This window comes from Plectropomus leopardus, chromosome 19 (assembly GCF_008729295.1).
Source record: "Plectropomus leopardus isolate mb chromosome 19, YSFRI_Pleo_2.0, whole genome shotgun sequence".
NCBI classification, from domain to species: domain Eukaryota; kingdom Metazoa; phylum Chordata; class Actinopteri; order Perciformes; family Serranidae; genus Plectropomus; species Plectropomus leopardus.
Window position 1 is genome coordinate 14,820,313 of NC_056481.1, and position 26,397 is coordinate 14,846,709.

Consider the following 26,397-nt stretch of genomic DNA (forward strand, 5'->3'; position numbering starts at 1 on the left):
GGTTGCATAATATTGCTTTAACGCCCCTCTGGTTCTCACCCTTCAACATTCAGAGCATATTAGTGATTCAGAGATTGTACACACACAGTTGTCAACATGGAGGTGGTTGGCTAGCAGCTAAGGGTGCTAACACCAATCAGTTAATATTGTTAACCACTGTCTTATGAAATAGTTGTCTGCTGTTATGTTAATGCTCTAAATATGATAAAGAGCTCTTATAAAGGTGAAGTCAGTGATTCTAATTCAATACACTTTTTGATCATATTCAGGAAACATCTCCTCCACTAGCTGTGCATTTTGTGCATGTGCTAAAAAAAATGGTAGCCCTGGCTCTGTAAATGGGAAACAAAACTATTCCAGCAACAGGGGAAAATGCTGATTGTGCACAGGACAGGGGAAAGGCCAAGGATGTTTAAAAAGAAAGGCAGTGGGAGTGAGAAATCTGGCACATGCTAAAGTGTGTAGGTGTTTCTCCAGAATTGCTGACTATATTTACAGCAAAAGCTGGACATTTTGGGAAATAAGCTTGATCGATGTCTTGCCAAGTAGGAAGATGAAAAGATGGACACCACTCTCAAATATGCCCAGTAGACAGGGAGCTGAGGCCATTAAGCTTAGCTTAGCACAAAAACTAGAAACAGTAAAACAGCTAGTCTGGCTCTCAAGTGTCTTTATATCTTTTGCAGTTGGGTAGATCTGGCTATTGAATAAAAGGCCATAAAGTTCAAAATGTTCAACACTTGTAACACTAAACTTCCTGCAGGGAGATGAATAAGGCATTCATAAAATTGTTTTACTCTGAGTTTGGAGGAAACGAGAAATTCCTCCAAAACTGATTTATTCTTTTAACAGATACTTAATTCACTTGTTCGGAGATTTATTATTTATATTTCAACTATTTAGTAAATGGCTGTGGGATGACCCTATCAAAACACTGGGCAAGTTTACCATGAACCTCTGTTCAGAGCTAGTAAAGTTGAATGGGGGAGTGCATGGCCCGGGGTCATGATGGCCTGAACAGAATCGGTCCACACATTCGCTCTGCAGCACTGAACAGACAGTGTGGGCATCCGCATCTTCAGCCAAATAATCAGAAGGTCTCAGTGCGACACTATAGACATTGTCGGCTCATCAACCTAAATGCCACGCCGAAGCTTGTCTCATTGTCTTCATGGACTCATCCCATCAACAGATACAAAGGCCACACTCTTCGTATGTTGAGGGTTTAGGAGGAGGTCATATCTCTGAACGGGCCTCTGAATTTCTTTTATATCATTGCACCCTGTGGGTATCACACTCCAAATCACAAATTCCTCATGACTGCTGTCACCGCTCATTCCAATGACCTGATGCCTCTCAGATTATATCAACGCTTTTGTGAAATGACAATAAAAGGAGTCTGTTGATCAGCCATGCAGTCTGTTGGGCCAGCAGTTTGAAGGATGCTGTTATCACAGTGGTGAAGACAGAGCAAGTCTCAGGCTAAAGGGAGTCCTTTGTGCCTCTCCCATGATCCCGTTGGCCTGCGAGGGCTCTCAGTTTAGCCCATGGGGCTTCTTGAAGGAGCTAGTAATGAGTAAAACAGACAGTGAAACTAATGTAGATTTGTCCTTCGTATAGTTGTGACTATTTCTTCCTGTTTGGGGGATTTTTATGCTTTGCTTTGAGCTTTATTTAAGTCACGCTGGAGTATTTGTGTTATTTAAAGGCTTTTAGGTGATTAAAGTTGGCTGCTTGAGCTGTGCAGAAACTGAATGGATAAAACCCGGTTTTAGAATCATGCTAAATTTCCACAAGGTCGGATTCATTTTAGGAGGCACATGGTAACATATGAATTGCTTCAAATATCAATGAAATGGCTGTTGGCTGTTGGCTGGGCTATAGGAGTAGCATTTTACATGTTGTAGTACTTACTGACATTACGTTTTAATGGCCATGGCTTGATGCCAAAGCCCACTGGAGTTTGTAAGTCCAGCCTGAGTGTGCCTTTACAAAAGCCATTTTAATTGTTTAGAAGAGAGTGGCTTGGAGTTCTCTTGTAATTACTTAGGCTTTTTAGTAATTATTTAAATAATGTGTTCATTTCGTAATGAGCAATTGATTACATTTTTCAACACTGGTGATCACCCAATCTGTGATTGTTCAACCAAATTGCAAAGGGAACATACAAGAGCCCTGACACACCAAGCCGATGATCCGCCACTGGTCAATGATGGGCTGTCAGTGGATGTCTGTCGCCCTTGTTTTTTGTGGTCCCACACTAGTTGGCACTTGTCTCTTGTTTTTTAGTTGACTAAGCATGTTGAATCAGCGTCAGAGACAGCAGAGCCCGTCACTCCTATTGGTAGTTCAACTGAGCACACGAAGACTGAAACAGAAGTGAGGAAAGTAAAATAACGGCTAAAGTCAAGAGGGCGTGAGATAGAAACAAACTTGTTTTAGTAGTTAAGATTATTTTTGTTGCTTCTTAGCAGAAGTAGTTCATGATTGATTTTAATTGTTCGCAAGCACACAGCAAATATCCTTTGTTTTTTTAACATCAGCTTGTGTTGTCAATGTGCTAAATGGCTAACTTCCAGTTTCTCTTTTAAATGACCAATACAGACAATTGCCGTCTGCCGGTTAGAGGTTATTTTCCCCACACGCAGGTGAACACCATACATGCTAGTTTTTCATTGGCTGTAATCTTTGGTGTGTGTTCAAGTGTAACTTTTTGGTCAAGACACAGGCAAATTAAAACGGCAAAAGAGTTGGCCTTTGTCAACACAAGTTCTTTCATGCTGCTTTGGTGCGCCTGGGTCTGAAGTGGTTATGTAGAAGATTAATAAATTGCAGTGTCTGTTCAGATTTATAAGAACCTGGGAAAATACCACAAACATAAAGGGTCATTTGATAAGCAGAAGTGGACATTACATGTAGTGATGCTTTTTTTACCAAGTGCCCCTCTGCTGTAAAATCCATCTTCCATTGAGGATGCCATTTTAATGCAGCTTGATTCAACTTGTGGTTTGAAAGAGAAGAGTGGTGCACGGAGAGATGATTCATCCAAGATCAAGATCTAAGGAGCCAGAGCTCCAATACTAAAACATCCTTTAGATAACTAACGCAGTATACTTCATGATGAATGTGAATTTGCTGTAATTCCAGGCACACAGCTCACTGTGTATGGGCTTCATCATCATATGTTATTCCTCACTCTAACCCAATCATGTGCTCTTTATTTCTAATGTAATCTTTTTACCGAAGCACAAGCGTTATCAGCACTTACAAATCTGTAGTGCTGCCAGACATCCATATCCATTAGGAGTCAGGCGACACAGGCCTGAAGGCTAAATGCAGCCAGGAGGGTGGAGTGAGCGCAAGGAGAAGGCCACTGCCTGTGAAAAGGCAAGTCGTAACTTGAGACATTAGAGACATATTTTAACTTCAAGTGGAGGGACAGGACCATCACCTTGACTGTACTGTAGGTTATCTTTGGAGAGAAAGATGGATTGACTGCTGTGATTGTTTGGGTCATATTTGAGTTTAGGCCAGTGCTGAATTCTCCCCTTTATGTGGATACAAGCTCAGCTGTTACATGGGGTGAAAATCTAATTTCCTTCCACACTTCCAAAGGGATTAGTGGTTTGTTTTCAATCTTACATGAGAGAAAAACCCACTCTCTTCATCTCTCTGACGGTAAAACATGCTTACACCAACCAGACCAACAGAGTTGAGGGTCGAAGACAAGATGTCTATCTAAAGAAGTGTTATATGACTTCCACTCTTGTAGGCTGCTGAGCGAGGTCAGAGGTTAAAGGTCATAGCAGGGGGTCTTTGTGGGAAGATCAGGTAGTGTGAGTTTCCCTTGGGGATGTGCGCTGAACAACATGGCATAATCCCCACAATCCCTTTAGGGGTCACAGCAACACAGAGACAAGTGAAGCTGATTAGTGCTCTTATTACCAACTCCTTGAAGTGACATCTACCATGTTATCATAAATCAGCCAAGACAAACTTGTACTGTATGGATCAATTTTGTCTGTTAGAATTTATGTATGCAACTACTAAAAATATGTTGTTTTTTCATGTAATGCTGCCCTGAATACATTTTCTATTAAAGATCCAGTATGTAGGATTTAGAGGGAGGTATTTGCAGAAATTGGAGTATAATATAATATTCAGCAATTTTTTTTTTTTTTACCATAATGTAAGTGATAAAATAGATTAATTTGTACTTTATAAATGCAATTTCTAGGTGACAGCGATGAAGAGTTTGAGTGTTTTTTGGTTTTTTTTGCAGAGGACACAACTGGGTATGAAACCGGTGTTTTATATGACCAATGATAAAGTAGGATTGGTTATGGGGTGATGCTTGTCAATCCCAGAGAGATTATTTGAAAATGCATTAACAATAGGAATGGTCAGCCAATGCTAACACACTTTGACAAGGCCCTTTCATACCATGGTTAAAGTTGAGTGAGCCTTGCTTTAGTTTGACAGAGTAATGGCTGCCTGTTCTTATCAGCCTGAGGTTTTGGCTAAACGCCCTCAAGGCTTGTAGGAAAAAGAGATTTTCACTCCTTGACCCTGTTCCCCGTTTGAGATTGTACCTAGGATCAAGTGCACATATGTGGGCTGACCTATCACCCAAAGCCTGGGTCTTTGGTCCTGTGGAAGCAGGGGCAGCAGGTTTTGGTTTACAGCATAATTCACAAATGTACACCCACAGAAAGGAACTTTGAATGATTACTCAAATGTGAGTCATAAAACACACACACACACACACACGCACGCACACACACACACACACACACACACACACACACACACACACAGAGAGCAATAAGCAGACGGGCACCGATACTCCTGCTCCTACACATGGATTGAAATCAATAAGATGACTTATTGAACATTTCAGATCTGAGACAGCATATGGAAGGATGAAGGTCGAGTGGGTGCGGCTGAGAGGAAGCAAGAGGGTGCAGGGGAGGGTGATTGAACCAAGTGCATTTGGTTATTGAATTGATAGGTTAGTAGGAGGAGGGAGCTGTTTCCTTCCTGAGTTTGGTTGACCTTAATGATCGACAGAAATCAGAGAGTGTGATCTGCTAACCAGCCCCATGCACAGCACTCAGGGCCAGACCAGTTTAACCAAATCAAGACAGAAAGACAGAGGAGGACAGAACGTGGAGGGATAGAGGAAGGAAAGGAGAGAGGGGGAAGATGGTAATGAATGAGGGAGAGGAGCTTTCACTTTTTGATATATGTCAGCAGAACTGGTGCCTGTGCAGTTGACCAGTTGCGCAGCCACGCTGCCCTTACTGTTGCCACACCTGTTGAGCTTTGTTTTATGAAAAGTACAGGAAAAACTCCAAGGCACTCTCTTCAAACTATTAAAATGGCTTTAATATCACGGCTATGTCATGCAAAGCTTTAAAAACAAACTTTGACTTTCGGCATCAAGCCTTCATCAGGAAGTAAAGCAAACTGATGTCAGTACACAATAGGTCTCTTTTAAAGTGGTACTCCCCCAATAGCAAATATCGTCTTGGGAATATGTTTGTGGCCTGCAGAGGATGTCAGCACATTAAATGTCCAAAAGATGGTGCTATTGAGGCCAAAACGTAACTCAACAAACAATTGGTAACATCATGACATCAACTGAATAACATAGTTAATATATATTATTCAAATTTAAAGAAACCAAATGCCATTTACAAAAAAACAGACAGATCCAGTTCGTCATTTAATCTAGTGTGTTTAGTGGCCTGTAACAAAAAGAGGGTTTCTACTTACTACGCTTATTTAATAACATTTTAAAAAGCTTGTGACTAAACCTATCGCCATTGGATCATTTTTAAAAATACAGCGTTTTTTCTAAATCCTGAAAAATAGCAATTTTCGAGATAGGAGATTTGCGCCTGCAGCAATAAGCAGTCTAAAATTATGAATGCCACAATCACTTATCAAATTTCATAATTCTCTAAACTGTGAGGTAGACAAAAGCAAAACCCATCTTTGGCAGACTTTTGAAAATGTTTTTAAGATGATTTATTTAAAAAACAGGATATTGTAAAAGAGGTCATAACTATGGTGGCTAAATATGTAGTGTTGTGTATTTCCTGTTTTTTTTAAAAAAATGTATTGTATTTTTGTAGATAAACTATTGTTTTTACGTAGTAGGGGAAGGACCTTTTTTTTGTCCTTAATAATAATAATAATTATTATTATTATATCACCTATATACTAAAAGACTACAGAGGCTAACGTTAACAAGTCACAGGCAAAAAGTCAGTATCCTCAACAGTTGATGATTCATGTAGAAGGCATAAAAATTATGAAATGTGGTGTAGAGCTTTAGTCAACATAAATATTATAGGCCTACAGTAAAATGTTATCAATGTTATTGTTGGTATCAATGCTATCAAATTGTTATTGAGGACAAAAACATGAGGGGTCACTAGAGTATCCGAATCCAGCAAAGAGCAGGACAGCGTCGCTAACGTTAAAAGGGTCTAAACTTTAAAAGGGCCCAGGACTGGCTTCCAGTGAAAGAAATATCAGATAGTACAATGTTTTTTTTCAAATTTATATAGATATATATTTTTTACATTACCTGTAACTCAAAGTTGTCTTGTAGGTAGCAAGGTAGTTTTCTATACATGCCAATGCAGCTTATTGTAGAGCAGACAAGCACACAGTTTAATCCATTTAAACTTTTTCTGTATTTTTAGTTTTGCAAATGCTTACAAAAGACAGCACCCTCCAAAATCTTAAAATATTGTGTTGCTTTTTCGTGAGCCCTATGCCACCACTTCAAGTGGTGGATATATCGGATGCCTATAGAAGCTATGATTGGACAATCACTGTGCGTAGGTGCGGCTGAGTGAATGGTCAGTTCCAGCATCTGACAGATGGTTAAAGAGAGAAAGATAAATGAGAAAAATGATAAAGGAAAAAATGCCATCGACATTTCTGATTTCCTGCGTCCAAAGCATTACCACATCATTAGTTCTGAAGAATCGACCAACCCCAGTCTGACTAAACAATTCACAGTCTTTGTATCGCACAGACACTCATTGTGTGGCCATAGCTTGGTCTCGACACATCTACTGACTTATATCTCTGCTGACTTGGGCTCGATGGCCACAGTTGACCCTCTCTCTTAAATCCTCTTTCTCCTGCTCCACACAGTACGACCATTGTAACGACGACGGAAGTTTTAAAGTTGTCTGTGTCTCTTTCTGCGCTCCCAAACAAGAATCGACCCCTTGTGACAATGACTCAGTCTCCTGAAGTTGCCCGCCATTCTCCAGGAATTTGCCCCTCGACGTTCCGGGGGAAATTTTTGGAGGTGATTTGGCATGAGCAGGACGCTCTGGTCCAAGGGTGAACACAACACTCGCGCTTTCGCTCGTGCCGTTCATTCTTTGCCAAAAATTCTACTTGGGGAGTCAAAGGTTTGTCCTCGTGAGGATTTATAGTATGTGCCGGGAGATTGTGTCTCTGCCAAGCCAAGAATTTCTCTCAGAGATATTTATCTTTCTATCAGTCATAGCGGTTTCTAGCTAAATTACTGCAATGATGCGAAAAGAAGGAATTCCATTTAATTTTTAGTTGATGACTTGATTGATGCTCTATGTCTGTCATTGTGAAAAATGATGTTGGGATTTTCTACAATTTGCTCTTTTTCAAAATTCTCAGCTAAAATTCTAGAGATTTAGTTATTCCAAAAATGTGTAAAACGACTAGGATCATGGATGGATTACTGAACAAGCCTAACAGGCATAGGCACAAAATGTCAGGGCCCCCTTGGCCTCCACCTTCAAAATGTCACTTATATTAGAATGACCACAAAATAAAAATAAAAATGAAAATAAAGGCACTGTACAAAGAAACAAAATAACTACAAAAAGGGGCGAAATAACCACAGACACAAAACAACAACAAAAAAAGGCAAAAAATTACTACGTAGAAAAGTGAACAGAGAGCTTCAGAAAACAAAGCGATGGAGGAAGCTTGAAAGAGTGGAGAGAACGAACAGATGCTGAGAATGTGGCCTGATCGATAAAAGCGATGGAGTTACTCCTCTACACTCTCAGGTTTCTCTGGTTGACCTCTACGAGTGCTGATCACATTCTGCCGCAGAACAGGCCCCCCACACACACACATAAAGCCACAGCTGTGCACACACATGCACCCTGTACAAAATCGCAAACATGCACACACGTTCAGGGGTGTGTTCAATCTGCGGCACATGGACAGAAAAATGAGATGGGTCATGTAAGGTAGGAACCGAGGCCTCAAGGAGAAAGAGAACGTGTGAGAAAAGAGGGGAGAGATATCGGATCGAAAGAAATTACAAGTGTTGAACGTGGATCAACAAAGCAGGAGCAACAGCATTATTCAGTGATCTTCATTTAACCCTTCACTTGTGCTTGTTGTAGCAACATAAATTCCTTAAAGGGACAGTTCACCCCCAAAATGCATATTATTCCTCCTACCTGTCGCGCTGTTTAGCAATTTACATTGTTTTGGTGTGAGTTGCAGAGTGAGATATGAGCTGTAGAGATGTCTGCCTTCTGTCCAATATAATGGAGCTAGATAGCACTCGGCTTGTGGTGCTCAAAGCACTAAGAAACACTTTTGATGAGCTCAACAGCAGTGTTTCCTTCCAGAAATCATGACCCAGTCGGTCAAGATAATCAACAGACCTTTTTTTTGAGTAGAGTGTTTTCAAATGTTTTTGATTATGGGGGTGAACTGTTCCTTAAAATTTGTCAGTCACTGTTGAGGTGTTGGTTGGACAGGTCCTGGCAGTAGTCACGGCTGAGCTCACGCGTAATGATATATAATAAAAAACCAACTGACTCATGTCAGAAACCCCTCCTTTTCCTTTCTGTTTAACTCCAAAGTCAGCTTTTAAAGTATATGGTGTCGACATAGCAGCAACACCTGTGTGCAAGAGGTTGGAATGACGAGCTTTACTCAGGCGTGGCTGCTGTAGAAAAGCCCACACACACTGTACACAAACAGACTCACTCTCACTGCATGCATAGGTGACGGGTGGGGTTCTCTCTATATAATTACTCATCTAATGCTGGCAAGTACACATGTGCCCGGATTTCCAGTTACACGCTAGTCATTAACAGACGGAAGGAAAATTCCAGTAATTTCACTAACATCCAAATAACGCTTAACAATAAATACAGTAAATGGTTTGTTGACAAGAGTTACAGTTTGCTGAACCTGTTATTTTGACAGTTACACATCTTTAAATTTTTATGATCTTAATGACAAGCTACTGGCACATTTTAAACTGTGACACAGAGGCACATGTGCAGTCCTATGATTTTAAAATGGGAATGCCGTATTGTATATGAAAGCACTGTGAGATTTATGTGTGGGTCCTCTTTGGGTGTTGGGATCGGGGATAGAGCATCATTGAAGACCATTTCAAGACTTGAACATATTACCATCTTGATGAGGCATATACTGTATGAGATATAGCATAAGGATTCATGACATAAATTTTAATAATATACATTAGCATTAGAGGAAACAAGGAAACAAAGATTATCTTCCATTTGGATATTCCAAATGTAGTATTTTCTGATTAAGACAAGTGGGATATGCTGATATTACTGCAGTTTAGCAGTAGGAGCATTCTTTGGACAAGTATACAGCACATATGCACCTCACTTGGTGCTTTTATCAAAGTTTGCCGCACACTGATATCAACAGCTTTATGGATATGTGCAAATATTGCAGCTAGGGGTGTAGTAGGAGCACACCGGATTACTGCATCTTTTTCTCCAAGTAAGGAAACAGAATATTTCTGACTCTAAAAATCATCTAAAAAGTTGCCAGTTCCTGCCAGTGGTGTCCTTTGAGCGGCATAGTGAATTAAATTATATTTTCTCAGTCTGTAGCTTAAGGTGCATGCATGCATGCACTTTTTTCCTAATTCAGTACATTTATTTTTAACAATCATTTCATTTCTTGTACATGAATGGAAATGATTTTACACAAGCAGCTGGTGACTTGAGGGTACAGTATAAGGGAGCTGTTGCTGTGCCGATCATTAAAACATGTCTCGACTCTGAGAGCAGCGGTCCAGTAACCACTCTGCACAGTGGAAACAAGCTGAGCTCAGCAGGAGAAGGTCACTCCCCTCTGAGGCCAGACAATCCAATGTGAGAGGTTCAGTAAAGGCACTTAGGGCCTTGTTTTAACTGTTCATAGAGGGAGGGAGAGCACAGTAATGTAGAGAGTAAACGATGGGATTGATGGAGTGAGATAAATGGTTAATGAACAAAAGGAATAAAGGATATAACCAGGGAGGGTAGACAACAATGATGCTGTGTTTTAGCATCAGTGGAAGGGCTCATGGGGAGGTGAAAAGACCAAAAAAAAAAAAAAGAAGTGGTGTCTGAATGATCATAAGACTGATTGATAGAAAGGAAATACCTGATTGGAGCGAGCAAAAGTGCAGCCTTCGTTAAAATAGAGAGAAGATTGAAGGATGGAGAGATGGGGAGGGTTTTTTTGTGCTGGACAAAGAAGATTTCTGTCAATGAATGGTGTCTGGTTTCAAGTGTGTTTGTGAGTGTGTGTGTGTGTGTGTGTGTGTGTGTGTGTGTGTGTGTGTGTGTGTGTGTGTGTGTGTGTGTGTGTGTGGATAGGAATCAAAAACATTCGGGTAGAAAAAGACAACCCATATTGGTGTGTATGGCTGTCTGGGATATTGAATATAGGATGGGAAGGGGTTTTTTGTGCATACAACCACAAGTTTCATTTATATCCACTCATAACTTTCTTTCCAAATTCAGAAAGACTAAGAGAAAAACAGATGCTGCAGTGCATCATCAGCATGATATGCATGTATTTAGTGTTTCTCAGGCACTTCATTTATACATATAAGCTCAAGAAATTGGCATTGTAGCCAAGAATACTGCCGTCCAATAACATTTTTCAGACGACCACTGAAAAAAAGATCAAAACTGATGTGGTGGCACCAGAGATCTTTTTTTATTTCTTCCTTTAAAAAACATGATGCATACCCTCCCCACAATGCAACTCAAATCACTGACAGTCCAGCGGGAGACTGCGTGGCTGTTAGCCCCAATTAGAGATGGGGAGCAGGCTACAGAAGTCTGTTTGTTAAGGTTTGTTATGATATTTGGAGCCTTAAAGCAGACTCAGAAGGCAAAATAAAAGTTCAGTGAGTTTTTTTGTAGAGCTGGTTGCTGGCAGAAGCAGAATGATCAAGGTGGGGTTGACGGAGACTGTAGGCAGGCAGGTTGAGGCAAAATGGCAGAGAGCTGGCAGACTGAGCAGTTTCTTCTGACTGAGTCCTCTCTGAACTGGTTGAAGGTGAGGACAGACATGAGAAGTAGATGTTGGTGAAATGTGAACATGAGGAAAAAAATCACATTAGAAAAACTAACTGGTAGCTCTTAGAAAAACACACAAACTGTAAAGAGGTTAGAGCAGCCAACATTAACTACTATCTGGAGCAGATGGAATAACCTGGTGAATAGCAGAGGTGAAGCTCGGGTTCTTATACTGAGGCTGACGAGAGGGGGATGAGTTGCAGGTGTGAGGTTCGGCCAGGTGCTTGATGGCAGCAGCCACGCCCTCCAGAGACAGACACACTCTGACAAAGAGGGGAGGGGGAGCAGGAGAACAATAGGAAAACAGGAAAAAACTAAGTTCACTGCCAGAGCTGTGACACTGTTATACCAACCCAGTCGCCAGAATAAATGTTGGTATTGTAAGTTTCTGCAAGCTGTGGATATGAAAACTTTGTATGTTATGTAGTGGATACATAAAACCTATGTTTTGTAATGATTTTTTTGCATTTTCAAACTTGTAGTCCTCAATCCCAGTTGATACTTGCTTAACTCTGCTGGACCAATCATTGGCTCCTGTGTTTTGGCTATACGTTGCTCAAATCCATTGAAACAAATTTTAAATTCTATTGGAGATCCCAAACTTTCCAAAACTACCAGATGGGACCTAGAAAAAATTGAATTTCCACTAAAATGTTGTGAAAATCAATGCTTTCGGAGGTTAAAACTGTAACAAAACAATGCATTATTTGATCAATTTCTGGTACAAACCAACTTGCTTACAATTTTTGTAAAACCAAACTAACAACTTGTTTACAAACAAGCTATCCTTCTTAACAAGATATTCAGTCCCAAAATATTATTTTAACAGAATACTGGGACTAAATAACTTGTTAAAAATAATATTGTACACGTATATAGGCAGCCATTGTTATGAGTTTGTTTCTACAGAAATGTAAACAAGTTGGTTTGTTCCAAAAAAGCAGTAAAACAATTAAATTTTGATAGTTTTAACCTTTGAAATAATTGATTGTCACAATAAATTTTAGATTTTATAAACTGTTCACCAAGATTTTGGTGGAAATTGCTAATTTTCAAGCTTTTTGAAGTGTGGTATCTCCAATAGAATTTAAAATAAGTTTATATGGATCTGAACATTATTTAGCTGAAACACAGGGGCCAGTGATTGGTCCAGGAGAGTTTAAGAGCGTAAGAGAGATCACTGACTTTAGAAAGCCAATTATAAGTAACATGTACTGTGCTGAGAGAGCTGAAAACACCTGGAGGTTGCGGCTCATTGAACCCAGCAGGAGGAGGCTTCACTGACCCGTCAAAGTATAAAGCAGGCTAAAGACTGATGCAAACAAGCAAGACAAACAGGCCGATATGAAAATAGTGAATACTTAACACTTAAAAGTGTCACCTTCATCATTTCTGTTTAGCCTTATGACATCAACATCATCATAAGAGTTTTTTAGTGAAACAAACCAATGTCTTGACAGGTTAAGGAGTGAGAATGATGGACGTCCGGCATAAGAAGTTAATGGGATGTTCAGTATATTGGTGTCACCATAAAGTACTTATCACAAATTCCTTCAGCTAAAAGCCCTCAGCTGCTCTGTGCATCCATCTAAATAAGCTCTCATTAAAAATGTTTTCACCTCATTAGAGGAAAAAAATGACCGCCTCACATTCAGCTTCTCTCCTGAGGGTTTTAGAGTCCTTGGAAGCCAACGGGATGATTTCCTGTTGATGATGTGAGTAACTGTAAGTAAGTGACAGGCGAGGATAGGTTTCCACATCCGTGGTGAGAAGCGAACATGTCTGCTTAGCGTTAATGGTCCGAGGAAAGTGGGCAGGACTGGATGGACATACTTGCTCTTCCCCATGTTAATGGCTCCCTGGGGAGGAGGGGAAAGGACCCAAGTGATGCGGGATGTAATGTGTGGGTGTGCTTGTTGTATGTGTTTGCAGCATGATAGACATTTATGGTTATACTGGTTATGGTGGGTAGAGGTAAAAATAGTGATAGGAGGTTGAAGATAGATGATCTGTCGTATTTGTAACCATATTTAAATCTTGGATGCAATTTTTTAGACATATCTTTAAGATGAAAATGTCCTGATCTGCAGGAGTATCAAAGGGTCTACAGCAGGGGTATGTTTGGAAAATGACAGGAGGCCAGGGGCCAGATGTAGCAGCCCTATACAGTACATGTTTCTAGGATTTTATGACATTTCTAGGACTTTAGGACACTTCTCGGAATTTAGGATGTTGTAAGAATTTTAGGATGATTTTACACTTGGAGGACATGTCTGGGATTTTAAGATGTTTCCAGAATTTTAGGACATTTCTCAGATTTTTGGACATTTCTAGGATTTTAGGAAGTTTCTAGGATTTCAGGGCACTTTTAGGGTTTTAGGACATTATGGGTTTAGCCAGGACCTTTGTCGGGGGTACGGGCGACTCTCCACTGGCACTCTCTTTTGATTAAAAAAAAATAAATATTGTGAATTAGGTAATGGTTGGCGTGGCCACCAGGCACTTTATCATTAATATCACTGGCCTAGTAAGTAAGTACAACTGATTTATATAGCACCTTTTGAAATGTTACAAAGTGCAGTGCAAAAAGAAAAAGGTAAAAAGAACAAAACATGAGTACAATAATAACATCACAACAGGAGTTTAAAAAAAAGCACAAAAAAACAATAAGGTCTACAGCATGTTTCTCCTTCTGCTGCCACTGATGGTGGGCAAACCTTTAGCTTGGAGGACTTTGTCTCTGAGAAAAAAAGTCCTTTGATTTGATTAAAGATGATGTTACACCAATTAACTTCACTGTTTTGGTTTACAGTCCCAGCTCCCACAGGTTACGAAGAACCAGTATCTACCACGCCTTTTACGGATAACTCCCCGCCCACCTATTATGACTTCCTGCCAGGAGGCCTCCCACCAGAGGGCCTTCCAGACACCACAACCACCACCACTAATGGTGATACTAAGGAGCCGATCCACCATCTGAACGACAAACTGATCCCCATCTACTGCTCCATCCTCGCAGCTGTTGTTGTTGGCCTTGTGGCCTTCATTATCTTCAAGAGGTGAGGAAAGAGTTAAAGACAGAAACAAATTTTAAAGCACACAGAAAAGGAATGCATAATAGTGACTGAAGACCCACTGCTGAATCATAATATTGTAATTCTAGGTGAAAATATCCTAATGTTTTAAAAGAAAAATAAAAGAGAAATTTGAGAAAAATCTTTTAAAAATGAAAACATTTGAGTAACTGCAACATATATTATTATCTTTACCATCTTGTGACCCCTTAAATATATCTTTAGACCACATGGGTAGTCCTGACCCCCAGGATGGTAACCTGTGGTCTAAGGCACAAACCATATTGCTGTGATGCTTTGATTTACAGTGTATGGTTTGCATTTTGTTCTCACTGTCTGCTGAGCAAAATCAAAAGTTATAGTCATGATAACTTAAAAAAAAGTACAATATGTTCATCCATCTATGTTGTGTGGCAAGGCAAGTGTTACAAGTCTATGCATTAATTTGTGTTTCTATTTCCATGTTGTTTTTTTTGCCATAGCAAAAAAGCTTAAAAAACAAACAAACAAACAAACAAAAAAAGCCCCAATGCATACCTGCCCAGCACCAGATTGCATACAGACAAAGTTAACTACTAGGTCGTGGACATCATGGAGCATTCAAAAGCTAAAAAGCCAGATATTTCCTTCAGGAGTCGGTGGAGACTGAATATTGATATAACATTTATCAGGTAACTACCATAGACTGTATAAAGATGGACAACAGGCCCCACTTATCCATGGTGGTGGAGTACCCGCCAAAACACCCATCCAACCAATCGTGAGCAGCTCAATTGAATGCGAGCACATTGGTTGACTGTTGTGGCTGTCAATCATGGCAGGAAAAGCCCCCTTTGTATAATTTAAAAACTCATTAAAACTGAGTTTATTATAAAAACAAACACTTGAAGAAACATCAGGGTGATGACTACCTTCAGTGACAGAAACCATCTTTGGGAAAAATTTATTTGACACCAGGGGTGATCAAAATGGAATTGCCTCACTTTGGGGGAGCTGTCATGTTTTTCATTTTTATATACAGTCTATGGTAACTACACAAAACTTAAAGTTATACTAATGTTGCTTCATTTCTCCTGGATGTAGGCAACTGTGCGTGAACTAACTCACCACATCAACTAAATGGGTGCTAAAATGTAAATGATGTGTTCACAGTTTGTTTCTGCACTATTGTTTATTTCCTGCATTTTTTTTTTGAGTTGAGTTTTCTTCATTTCTGATGCACTCTCATTTAGATGGAACAGCTGTAAGCAGAACAAGCAAGGCGCCAACAACTGCACAGCCAACCAGAACCAGACAACGTCACCTGAGGGGGAGAAGCTGCACAGTGACAGCGGCATTTCTGTGGACAGCCAAAGTCTGCAGGAGCAGCAGGGCCAGACTCAGGCACAGACAGGTAACACACTACCTGTTCCTAAACAGAGGCCACTCCCATCTCAACAAGAAATACAATAGGCCTCATTTATCAGACTATTGCACCTAAATTAAGCACATTTCAGCACAAAAGCCAGTGTTTATTTGGCACCAAATTCCTGTGATAATGAGTTTCTTCTAATCCATAAATAAGCCTGATGTATTTCTGTGAATTAACACACAGACTGCACCGAACTGTTCCCACATTGGTCGAAAGAAAAGAATTTCCCCTCAGGACTGAAGCGTCTGGTGGCCTCATCCACTCCTCCTGGAATACGACCTTTCAAACTTACTGTAGCAAGTCAGCAAACAGGGATTACAGCACTGACAGAGCTGTAGTGATTGCATTTTGGCAACATGTGCTCCTGGCATTTTCCAGTCCTGCCCTGACAAACCAGTTTGAGAGAAGTAAAGACTTTAAGAAAGCACATTCTTGTCCAGATTATAGTAAAGGAAGAAAACAAAGTGGTACAAACAGAAGAAATGTTTGCATTGTTGTAATGGAGTGGTAGTAGGTGCGATGTGTGGAAGCATTTTGGGTGCTAAACAAGCTGTTGACTTGTGTTGACAGTCAGACAGTGTGGCCAAAGAATGTCTTTTTCTTGGATTATCTGTAATGATGTTTTCATCAAACTGGTCAGCCAGTGAAGCTATTGCTGCTCATGCAAAGCAGCTACAGTGTGCTTCATCACATCCACATACCTAAACAACAGAATAGGTCATTTGCAAATGACTCCCACAGTGACATATACAACAGTTGGGGTGTACCAATGTCAAGTGCATGTACTAATGGCTGCAGTTTTGATCCAGATCTACTTGGTTGGGTCTAGGATAAGGGTCATGGTTTGGCTTAAAATGAGTTTATTTAAAACATTTATGTTCACACAGAACATAAAAAGTGGTCCACTGGGTGAAAATCCTGTGTTTGTTTGACCCTGCCATCACCCTGACCTCATCCCAACGCAGACTTTCACTTTTTATACTACGTCACATGACATTCTCCTTTGCTTCAGTTATATTTCTATGGTAACTAGAGGTTGCTGCCAAACAATAGAATATCATGAATGCATAAAGAGAACCAGATACAGCAGTGAAGGCAGGGCCATGTTCATTCTTACGAAAGTTGCTCATTGGCACATGAAGCCAAAAAAACTTTGATTTCTTAGATGTTAGATAATGCAGATCTTGAGTATTTTTGGGCCTAAAGAGAAAGCTCACTAGAGAGGTAGCTGGTCAAGTGATTAACTTCCGCCAGTGAGCCAGCTACGTCAGATTTAGCCCTCACCAAATTTTAAGGAGGAAAAAAACAATTGGTTAAAATCCTGATAATAAAACGAAAGAATTTTGCAGGAATTGTGACACTCAAAAAATGTATCCACTGATTTACAGATTTCTCTTTCCCAGTGCAAGTATATGGGAGTCCCTATGGCATCACATGATGGACATGAAAGTTGTAGTTACACCACTGTTGTTCCTGTCCGTTAAAATGCTAATAAACAAGATGTAGATAAAATCACCATGTGATGCAGTGGTCAGCCACAGAAAGCAATGTGTATGGATTTCTCAGAGTATCCCTTTTTTGTGTAGCATACATTGTAAAATATTTAAAAGTTTTGTTCAAGGATAAATGTAATTATTCTTAGATTTAGTATTCTTTCACATCATATTTAGCTAACAATGAAATGAACTTTTTTTTGTTCTTTTTTCCTCTGCAGTGGTCACAATGGATGAAGAGCCTTGTTTGCTCCTTCCTCTCCACACCAGAGAGAAAGTGGAGAAGCTGCTGTACATGGGCAGTGAAGGAGACGACTGTAACCACATGGAGGACAGTGACTGGTGCAACCTAGCGGGCCTCCTGGGATACGAGGAGGAGCGGATTGCCACATTCCGGCAGGAAGAGCATCCTGTTCGTGCACTCCTGTCTGACTGGGCCAGAAAGGACTGCGCCAGCATCGACACGCTGTGCACGGCGCTGCGCAAGATCAACCGTGACGACATCGCCCAGAGTCTGGTGCTGAGCCCGAGTGCCCCAAAGCCCACCGCCACTTCTGTAGTGTGATTAAAGCATAACAGTGAGCAAACCACCTGAACCTTAATATTCTTCCATGGCCTCCCTCACTCCACATAATTCATGCTAGAACCGCTTTAAGTTATTCCCTCTTGAAGCCAGTAGTCAAATATCACAAGTCAGCGTAATCCAGTCAAAACACTTCACTTAACCATCAGGATGTGCTTATAATCACTCGTCACATTTTAAGAATCCACACAATGTAAAGCCTATGTGGAAGGAAATCATCTATAATCATTCCATTTTTGAGCCTGGACATCCACCTGCCTTCCCACACCACTACGGAGCAGCAATGGACCACAGACTGAATTTATTGTGGATACCCAGCTCTTTCATTCCTACATCTCTATCTTCTGCATCTTTATTCATTAACATTCATAGTCAGTTTGTTCCTTATCGCATTCATAAGCCAGTGTTGTATCTTTAAATGTTACTTTACAGATCCATGCTACCAAAGAGGAGTAAATGTTTGGAGACTATACCCGACAAGCAACATTATTTACATGCCATGTTAGACTTTTTGAATTTAAGTTGTCAGATGACTTGCGTCTGTTATTGCTGCTCGTTGTGGTCTGCATACCGCAGAGTATCTGGATCTTTGCAAACATGACAACCTGAGGAAGGATGCTTGGACACTTTTCAAATGAACCTGTTCTCCCTCAGCAAAAACAAAAGTCCAGCCAGCTATTTACTTTCATTTTAAATGCTTGTGTCAGGTTTAAGACATTGAACTGCAGCACACATGGAATTAATCTCAACATTGGCTTTGTCTTAAGTGGTTTCTGCAGACTCTACTGTTTTCCGACAAGTGCTATAAGAACTGCTGGCGAGACTTTGCCGACTAGGTGGTCTGTGAGGCAGGTCATTGACCAAGGCAACATGAGACACTACTCTATGTGCTCGGGTTTATCTGCATAACACAGGAGCTCCCACACAAACTCCTTCATATGGCCAAGAAAACAGAGGGATGTGGAATTCAAAACTTGAGTCACTCAGTAACAACTGTGTATATTGTATGTACATAGGCACACACCATACACATACCATACATATATACACACACACATACAGACATACAGTGTGTAACCATGCATGCATGTACAATACAAACACACACAGACAATGTATACATTTACATTCTTACTCATTGTAGAAGACAGAAAACTTCAGAACCTGCCATATACTGTATGGGACACTCTTATGAGCGGACCATGTACGGATGCAGTCACTGAGAATTTCCCTTCATCCGAAGGCCTTTCAGCTGACAATAAATCCCAGCTGATTTTAGGCACAGTTGACCGCTTCAACCTCCATAATCACTGCTCTGCCTAACTGTTTTTGCTTTGAGGTGTTACAAGTCAGCCTCAGGTTGAGTACATCATTGAAGGGGATCACATTCAAGCCAAGAGCCTGGCAAGGTCCCAGCAGGGATCGACCACAGATCTGCCTGGGCCCCATCACCAAGTGAGAGGATATTGTAGGTGGCTGTATCTGTATTGTTTAATCTCATTATTAGTAGCCAATATAAGGTAACTCTGTGTCCTAAAGTATGCCGAAAATCCATATAATTTGCAATGTTTGCTTTAGATGGTGAAATGCTACCTTAACAGTAAACAGCATGTAGAAACTAACAACCCATTGTCAACCAGTGCACAAATTTCAACCAACAAACAGAATAATTAGGATTCAAAACAAAAATCCAGGGTTTTCTAACTGTTTTTGCTTTATTTCTCAGGGTATCTTAAATGATTGTGTTACTACATCAATATTTTATCCACAGCAGTGATTCTTGCGACTGACAATCCTTTAAACAGGTGAATAAGCGAGGGAAACCTGGCAGAGAAAAAAGAAAAAGGGTGTCTTGTTTCCTCATTGTTTGCAACAATGACCTCTGGATAAAAGGCAAGTCAGTGGAGACATAAGTCAATGGATGTGGGATGATCAGACTGAGGGAGAGCAGAACAGGTTCAGATTACTTAAATGTAAAGGTGAAACCCAGCCCAATTCAACATTTACATTAATCAGCTTATTTAAATATAAGCATGCATTCCTCTGCTCATGGCAGTACATGCTTTTTACACTGTGTTCTGTTGCACCTATTTGTGTTGAATTTAGCAAAGCATAGTTTATATATTATGCTGCCAACTGAGGACCCCTAACTCCCTTTTGGGGAAAATATTTGAAGGAGCAAATAGTCCACTGTGCTAAACTTACCTATATCACCAACTTCATCTGTTACTTCTACATCGTTACTAACCACTGGCATACTGAGATTCATGCTTTAGTATTACTCTAAATGAAGGTATTCTCACTCTGCTTTCTAAGAGTTGTTGTATTTTAATGGTTTTTTATGTTATTGTCATAGATTCTAGTGCATAAATATGTAATTATGTCTGTCTTGCATCACAAGTGCCTGGGAACTATTTCAGGTGTCCACTGATGTTGTATATTTGCTGTTTTTCGCCGTTTTTGTAAGTACATTTTTGTTAGTTGACTTTTTTTTTAACTTGTAAATAGTTTGTCTTTTTCTAGTTTTTATTTTAGTTAAAGCCGAGAGGGCGCCACTTTACAATATCTATGTGAATAGGACTACAATATCAATGCTGTGCTAGTTTTAAAAGGGTAAGAAGGGCAAAAGGAAGGTAGGTGCCTTTGTAAAGTAACAAATTATTTGGTAACACTTTATTCGGATAATCTACAGATAGTTAATGGAGTATTTGTAACATTTTAACATCTTATTAATTTTTGCAACTCAAAGTTTAGCTTTGTCTGTAGACCTATATTATAGAGCCTGTGTGACAACTCACTATATATTCTCTGAATAATGTAGATCAATTTAAACTCTTCACTCAACCTTCGCTGCCTAGGCTGAGTGAAAGTCCAACAAAATTATTATAAAAATATGTAGGTATGTCCATCAATTGTCACATATACCGTTTAACATCAGATAGAATAAAGTGAAACAGTTACATTTTTGAATCTCAAGTCATAATCTGTTGAAATGTTACAAATAGGCCTATTCTATAAACCATCTGTAGGCAGATCAGACAACATTTATATATGGGGTCCATTTGGATTGTAAATGGGCTGAAAAATGGGCCCTTCATAGGATTATCATTAGACACATGCCCACATGCCCACTGGTACCTGGTAGCCCTAGTATAACCCATATGGGGCCCACATGGGTAGACCTACCCATGCTATTGTGGACCCTGTGGATAATCCCATAAAGGGCCCATTTTTCAGCCCAGTTAGGCCCATCAGATGTATAAATGCAGTGCATCATTACAACTGAACTAAATAGGGAACACATATTCAAAATACCTTTAAGGCTAATCAGAACTGGAAATGCTCTACAAATCCATTTGTAAAAACATCACCAAACTCAACTATACAATTTTATTATAAGATGCAATGCAATTTCAGTATAGGTGCCCTGTACAGAAACTCAATCATTTTGCAGTTGCCTATGACATTTTGGAAAATACCCTTACTAGCTCCCTTGCTGAGAGTGAGATAAGAAGATAGATATCAGCCAAATATGTGTGCGTTCAATACAATGCTACAGTCATCAGGTGGTTACCTTAGCTTAGCATTAGGACTGGAAACAAGGGAAACACCTAGCCTGGCTCTGTAGAAAGGTAACAAAATCTGCATACCACTAACTCTAAAGTTAGCACGATAACCAATTAGCATCTCATTTTTTTTTTAAATGTGTAAGTGTGAGAACAAAAAGTTGTGGTGATTTCATGGATGTATTAAGAGAACTGGATAGCTACAGTATTCAACGCAGGGCCCCGTTTATTCATATGAAAGTTGCTCAGTGGCTTATGAAACTGAAAAAGCTCTGTTGCCATGGTATGAAATGATCTGCATCTTCCAAATTAGGGGGCCGATAAGGCAAGAACACCAGAAATGGTTTAGTGCAGCCAAGGGGCTAACTTCAGCCAGCCTAACAGCTAACTTCCAGTCTAGCACTCTGCTATCTTGAATGGGATTAAAATAAGTTAATCTTGGGCCCAGTGGCATCATGTGCAGACCCGGATGGTGTAATTCCACTAGCATAACTACTCTGATGCACTTTGGCAGATTATATTCCATTGCACGGGGTCAGGCTAGCTGTGACCCCCTGTTTCCAGTCTTTATGCTAAGCTTAGCTAACTGGTAGCTGTCTATAACCATATATTTACCAAAAAGACAGACTTATTGAAAAGTTACACAAAGCAAAATATGACTGGCAAATTAGCAGTTAGCAGGATTGAAGAGATTTGCCAGATGTGTTCATGCCTTCTAGAGAATGACCTTTCCTGAAAGCCCCTTGTTCATTGTACTATAATTAACTCAACACTGTCTTCAGAGTTGTGAACTGTGACTGAAGTTGGAGGCCTTTTCCTTGGACAGTATTTGTTTAGGTAACCAAACATTGAATTGTGTGTACAGTAAACCTAACTGAAGGTGAACATGTTATAAAATTGCACTTGAGAGTAACAAAGTAGTCATGCAGATGGGGATTTTAGGGTGGGTGGGAGGGATAAAAGACCGTCTTTGGAGGGTAGGTTTTAAAAAAGCCCTGGTAATGTAACTCATGGTGACAAGACCGACAGTGTACCAGGACTGAATTGTACAGATCTGAGAAATACTGAATGTTCCTTGTATACTAATACATATACTGTACTATACTTAATGTGAATTTGCAAAATTCCTACATCAGACAAGCAGTAAAACCAATAATAAAGCTCTTAAACCACTTATATCCTGTATTGATTCAACAATGCAAACACAAACATCTGTTAGTTCACTCCCGACGGTTTGAGAAACCACAGAGACAGACTGGATGTTGCAAGTCACGGTTCTTTTTTTGTTTGTGAGGAACATCTTCAGAATCACTACGTTGTCCAAAAAAACCCCTCTCTATTAGCCAGCTAGCTGCTGCTGCTAACAACAGGTAATAATGTATTCCCACATGAAAACATAGTTAGCATTCAAGCTAAATACCTTAGCATGTGTAGCCTTGTTAATAAAATAAAAAGTGGAGAAATGTGACATTAAATAGACTGAAAACGTTAAGAAAAAAATTACATTAAATAAAAACATTTTATTAAAGCAATTAAAAAGAGCTACAATAAAATTGTTACTGTCAAGATTGCTAACATAAGAGGGATGAAGTAACATTTCAAAATAAGTTTTTTTTCTCATTAATTTGATAAATGAGTTACAATTTATTGGTTCATGTCACGCATTGCATTATTAATTTCATACTTATTTATTTATTCAATCTTGCACACTTTGGGGATCCATAGATTTGCCCTGGATTCTTTTTGTGTTTTGCCCTCAGGATGGAGGTCTGTGCATTTTCCTTAAGAGCCACTGAAGTCCTTCTGAAAGGTAATCCAAGCCAAATGAGACAGACTGATTACTGGAAGCGTCAACAGTTGCAACCCAAGGAGGGACAGAAGAGGAAGGGGGGACTGAGAGGGAGGCAAAGTAGGATGGACGTGTTCCTCTCTAGCTTCATCAAACTGACTGCATGAATTATGGCATTGCGTGTGGTCAGTGTCACTACCGCAACACAATACTATAATAATAGAAACTAACAGCCTGTCGACGCAATTAGACTTACTCTGGTGAGTGACGGCAGGGTAATGGTCCATGAAATGACACATGCTGGCACACTGGTTCCCACTGGTTTCATATTTTTATGTCACTGTGTGCTCAAGTAAAATATTGTGATGGATTAGTGTACTTTATGGTTTAAAAGTAAATATTTGCTTTTGTTGTAATTTGTATGTGAGTTGAGAAAAAATAATGTCAAACTTTGAAGTAAAATAAGACAATATAAGACTTCATTGATTACCAGAGGGGAAACTGGCATATTACAACAGGACATAAAACAATCTAAAGAGGTATAAACAAAGAAAGAAAACTATATATGAGGAAATTAAATAGGAAAAATAAATTAAGAAGCTTTGTTCTTCTTTCTTAGTCTGGTTAATTTGCAGATAGTCAGTGCTGGCTCTAGCACATTCTGCACCCTAGGCAAGTCCCTTCCACCCTATCCCATTATTATTATACAGTAATATTTCATTATATTAATTTTTTTATATGTATTGTTATTATTGCTAACTACAACAAGAGCAAAGTAAGAATACAATTTGAGAATATGATATATCCAAATTTGAAAATTTCATCTTCTTGTTGCTATTGTTGTTCCTCAGATGGCTTTTGCATTTCATTTTCTCTTACTCTAGCGCTCTCATTCACATTCACTCCACTCTGCCATTTCTCTTACATTCGAAATCATACAAAATTACTCTGTAATGGGAAAGACAAACTTCCTGCTCCACTTTTCTCCCAATCCAATTAAACTTGATTTAAGTTAACAACAATCTTTTGCTGCATTCTTGCTCTCTCTACCCCGACCTGTTTCTACTTATTCAGATCAGAAATGGCATCAACAGGTTCTGACTCAGTCCCAGTATGCAGGATCAGTTTCTCATTGAACCGTGGCTCAAATGGAAAACACATTCCCCTGCTAACTGCTGCTAACCTCCAGTGAGTCGTTACTGGGCATGTTTGAAGTGTGAAGGGAACCATGTGTGCAGCAGTGACAAGTGGTGGTGAAAGAGGATAGGCCACGTTGAGTTTGGGTGACTGGTTGAGTTTCAGGTTCATGTTAAACAGAGTGAAGAAAAGTTGTTAGTCTGTAGAGCTACACAATAATAATCAGAACTTTTGTGTTAATAGAAACTTTTCATTATCTTAAACATAAGCTTATTTACTCTGTGATGATAAAATCCCTACTGACGTTCCTCTTAAGTGATTACTTCCTAATGTGGTTCGCACTAAAAAGATGGATCTAAAAGCTGTCCAGATTTTGCAGCAAGGTTACATTTAATGTTAAAAACATTCAGTCACACTTTAATGCTGCCATTTATTCTGTCAAAAATAAAATTGAAAAAAAAAGACATATATAAAGCACAATAAGCTAAATTAATAATCAGGTTGATCAAAGTACATAAAAGTTGTATTTTTAATTTAAAGTCACAAAACAACACATTGACAAGAGGAGAGGATTATATATATATATATTGCAGCAAGATATATATATATACACAGTATATATATACATGATTTTTATTGCTTATATAAAGTAAACTGTCATTACATGATTTAGTTATAGTAGTGGGAAAACAAGTAGGTGATGATTTTCATGTAATATGCCAACCTGCTGCACACTTTTAACTCACCTAATTTACAACATTTTATGGTCAGTTTTATGGCTCAGACTCAGTGTGGTCTCTGAGTAACATATAGCTTATTTTCTCTACAAATCACCACTGGGACAAAGTGAGAATGTGGGAAAGGGATTCCCTTAGGATTGTCCAGAAGTGTTAGGCTGTGAAACCTTTGCCCCAAAAAGACCTTTTCTGTGGGACTTGCACAAACAACACCAAATAATCTCTGAAGATTCATCCTTCACATCTAATTAAAATAAAATCAAGATCATGCAAAGCCCTGTTTTTTGTGAGGTTTGTTGCAGAGGTGTAGTGATGGTTGAAAATGTGGGTGTATCAGGTAGATGGGTTGAGAAGAAACTAAGAAATAGATATTAAGATTCAGTCATAAAGCTATAGTTGGGATTTTTGAGGAAATATGCTTGTTTGCTGTTTTGCTGTGTTAGATGGGGAGATTGATAACACACTCTGGCCAAGAGTGGTATTAATTTTCTAATCTAACTCTCAACCATAAAGGTATTTCCTCAAAATGTCAAACATTTCCTTTAACAGCATTCAACCTAAATATTTCTGCAGATACAGACATGGCAAGTTATGCTGACTGAATCATAATTATAGACTTTATGTAAAAAAAAAGTAAAACTGAAGAGTCAGAAGCACCATATCTGCATGTGAAGCAGATTTAGAGGAGCTCTGTATGACATCCAGAACGTATCGGTCTGCAAATGTCATGCAGTCTGCAAACAGCACTCAACATGTACAGCAGGTTCTCACTCCAAACTTGTCATATGGTCAGTTAGTGAATTTCCATGTCAGCCTATGATGCTCCGGGATGCCACTATCGTCATGTCAACATATGCACTAGTGGTGGGATGACACAGCAAGGTCTCTATGTTCACACAACAGCGTGGACTGTCACATTGGTTGGGATTTGGCACCACAATCATGGACGGTTAGGTTTAGGCAAAAAAGGCCCATGGTAATGTGTAGAAAAACACACACACACACACACACACACAGGTTGCAAACTACAAAACTCCGCACGAAAGTGGGTTGTTTGAGGGACCCATCCACCTCTCCACCCACATTCCTCGCTCCTTATATTATGTGGTTCCGACCTGTTCTCACTCCAAACTCGGAACATCATACGTTGATGCAGCAGGGATACCTAAAATGTCTTAGGTTGACGTGGAAGGTCACTGACCGACTGTCACCATGTGATGACTTCAGAG

At 39.6% G+C, this 26,397-nt stretch overlaps 1 protein-coding gene across 1 annotated transcript in view; it reads left to right on the forward strand.

The window, feature by feature from the left end:
* The window catches only part of ngfrb (nerve growth factor receptor b), a 35,989-nt gene extending 13,530 nt beyond the window's left edge, over window positions 1–22,459 (forward strand). The window contains exons 4-6 of the mRNA XM_042508223.1: window positions 14,191–14,437; window positions 15,685–15,845; window positions 17,578–22,459. Of these exons, the coding sequence (XP_042364157.1) occupies window positions 14,191–14,437; window positions 15,685–15,845; window positions 17,578–17,921 (752 nt within the window). The 3' untranslated portion in view covers window positions 17,922–22,459. The remainder of the gene's footprint in view (window positions 1–14,190; window positions 14,438–15,684; window positions 15,846–17,577) is intronic.
* Window positions 22,460–26,397: the final 3,938 nt, after the last annotated feature.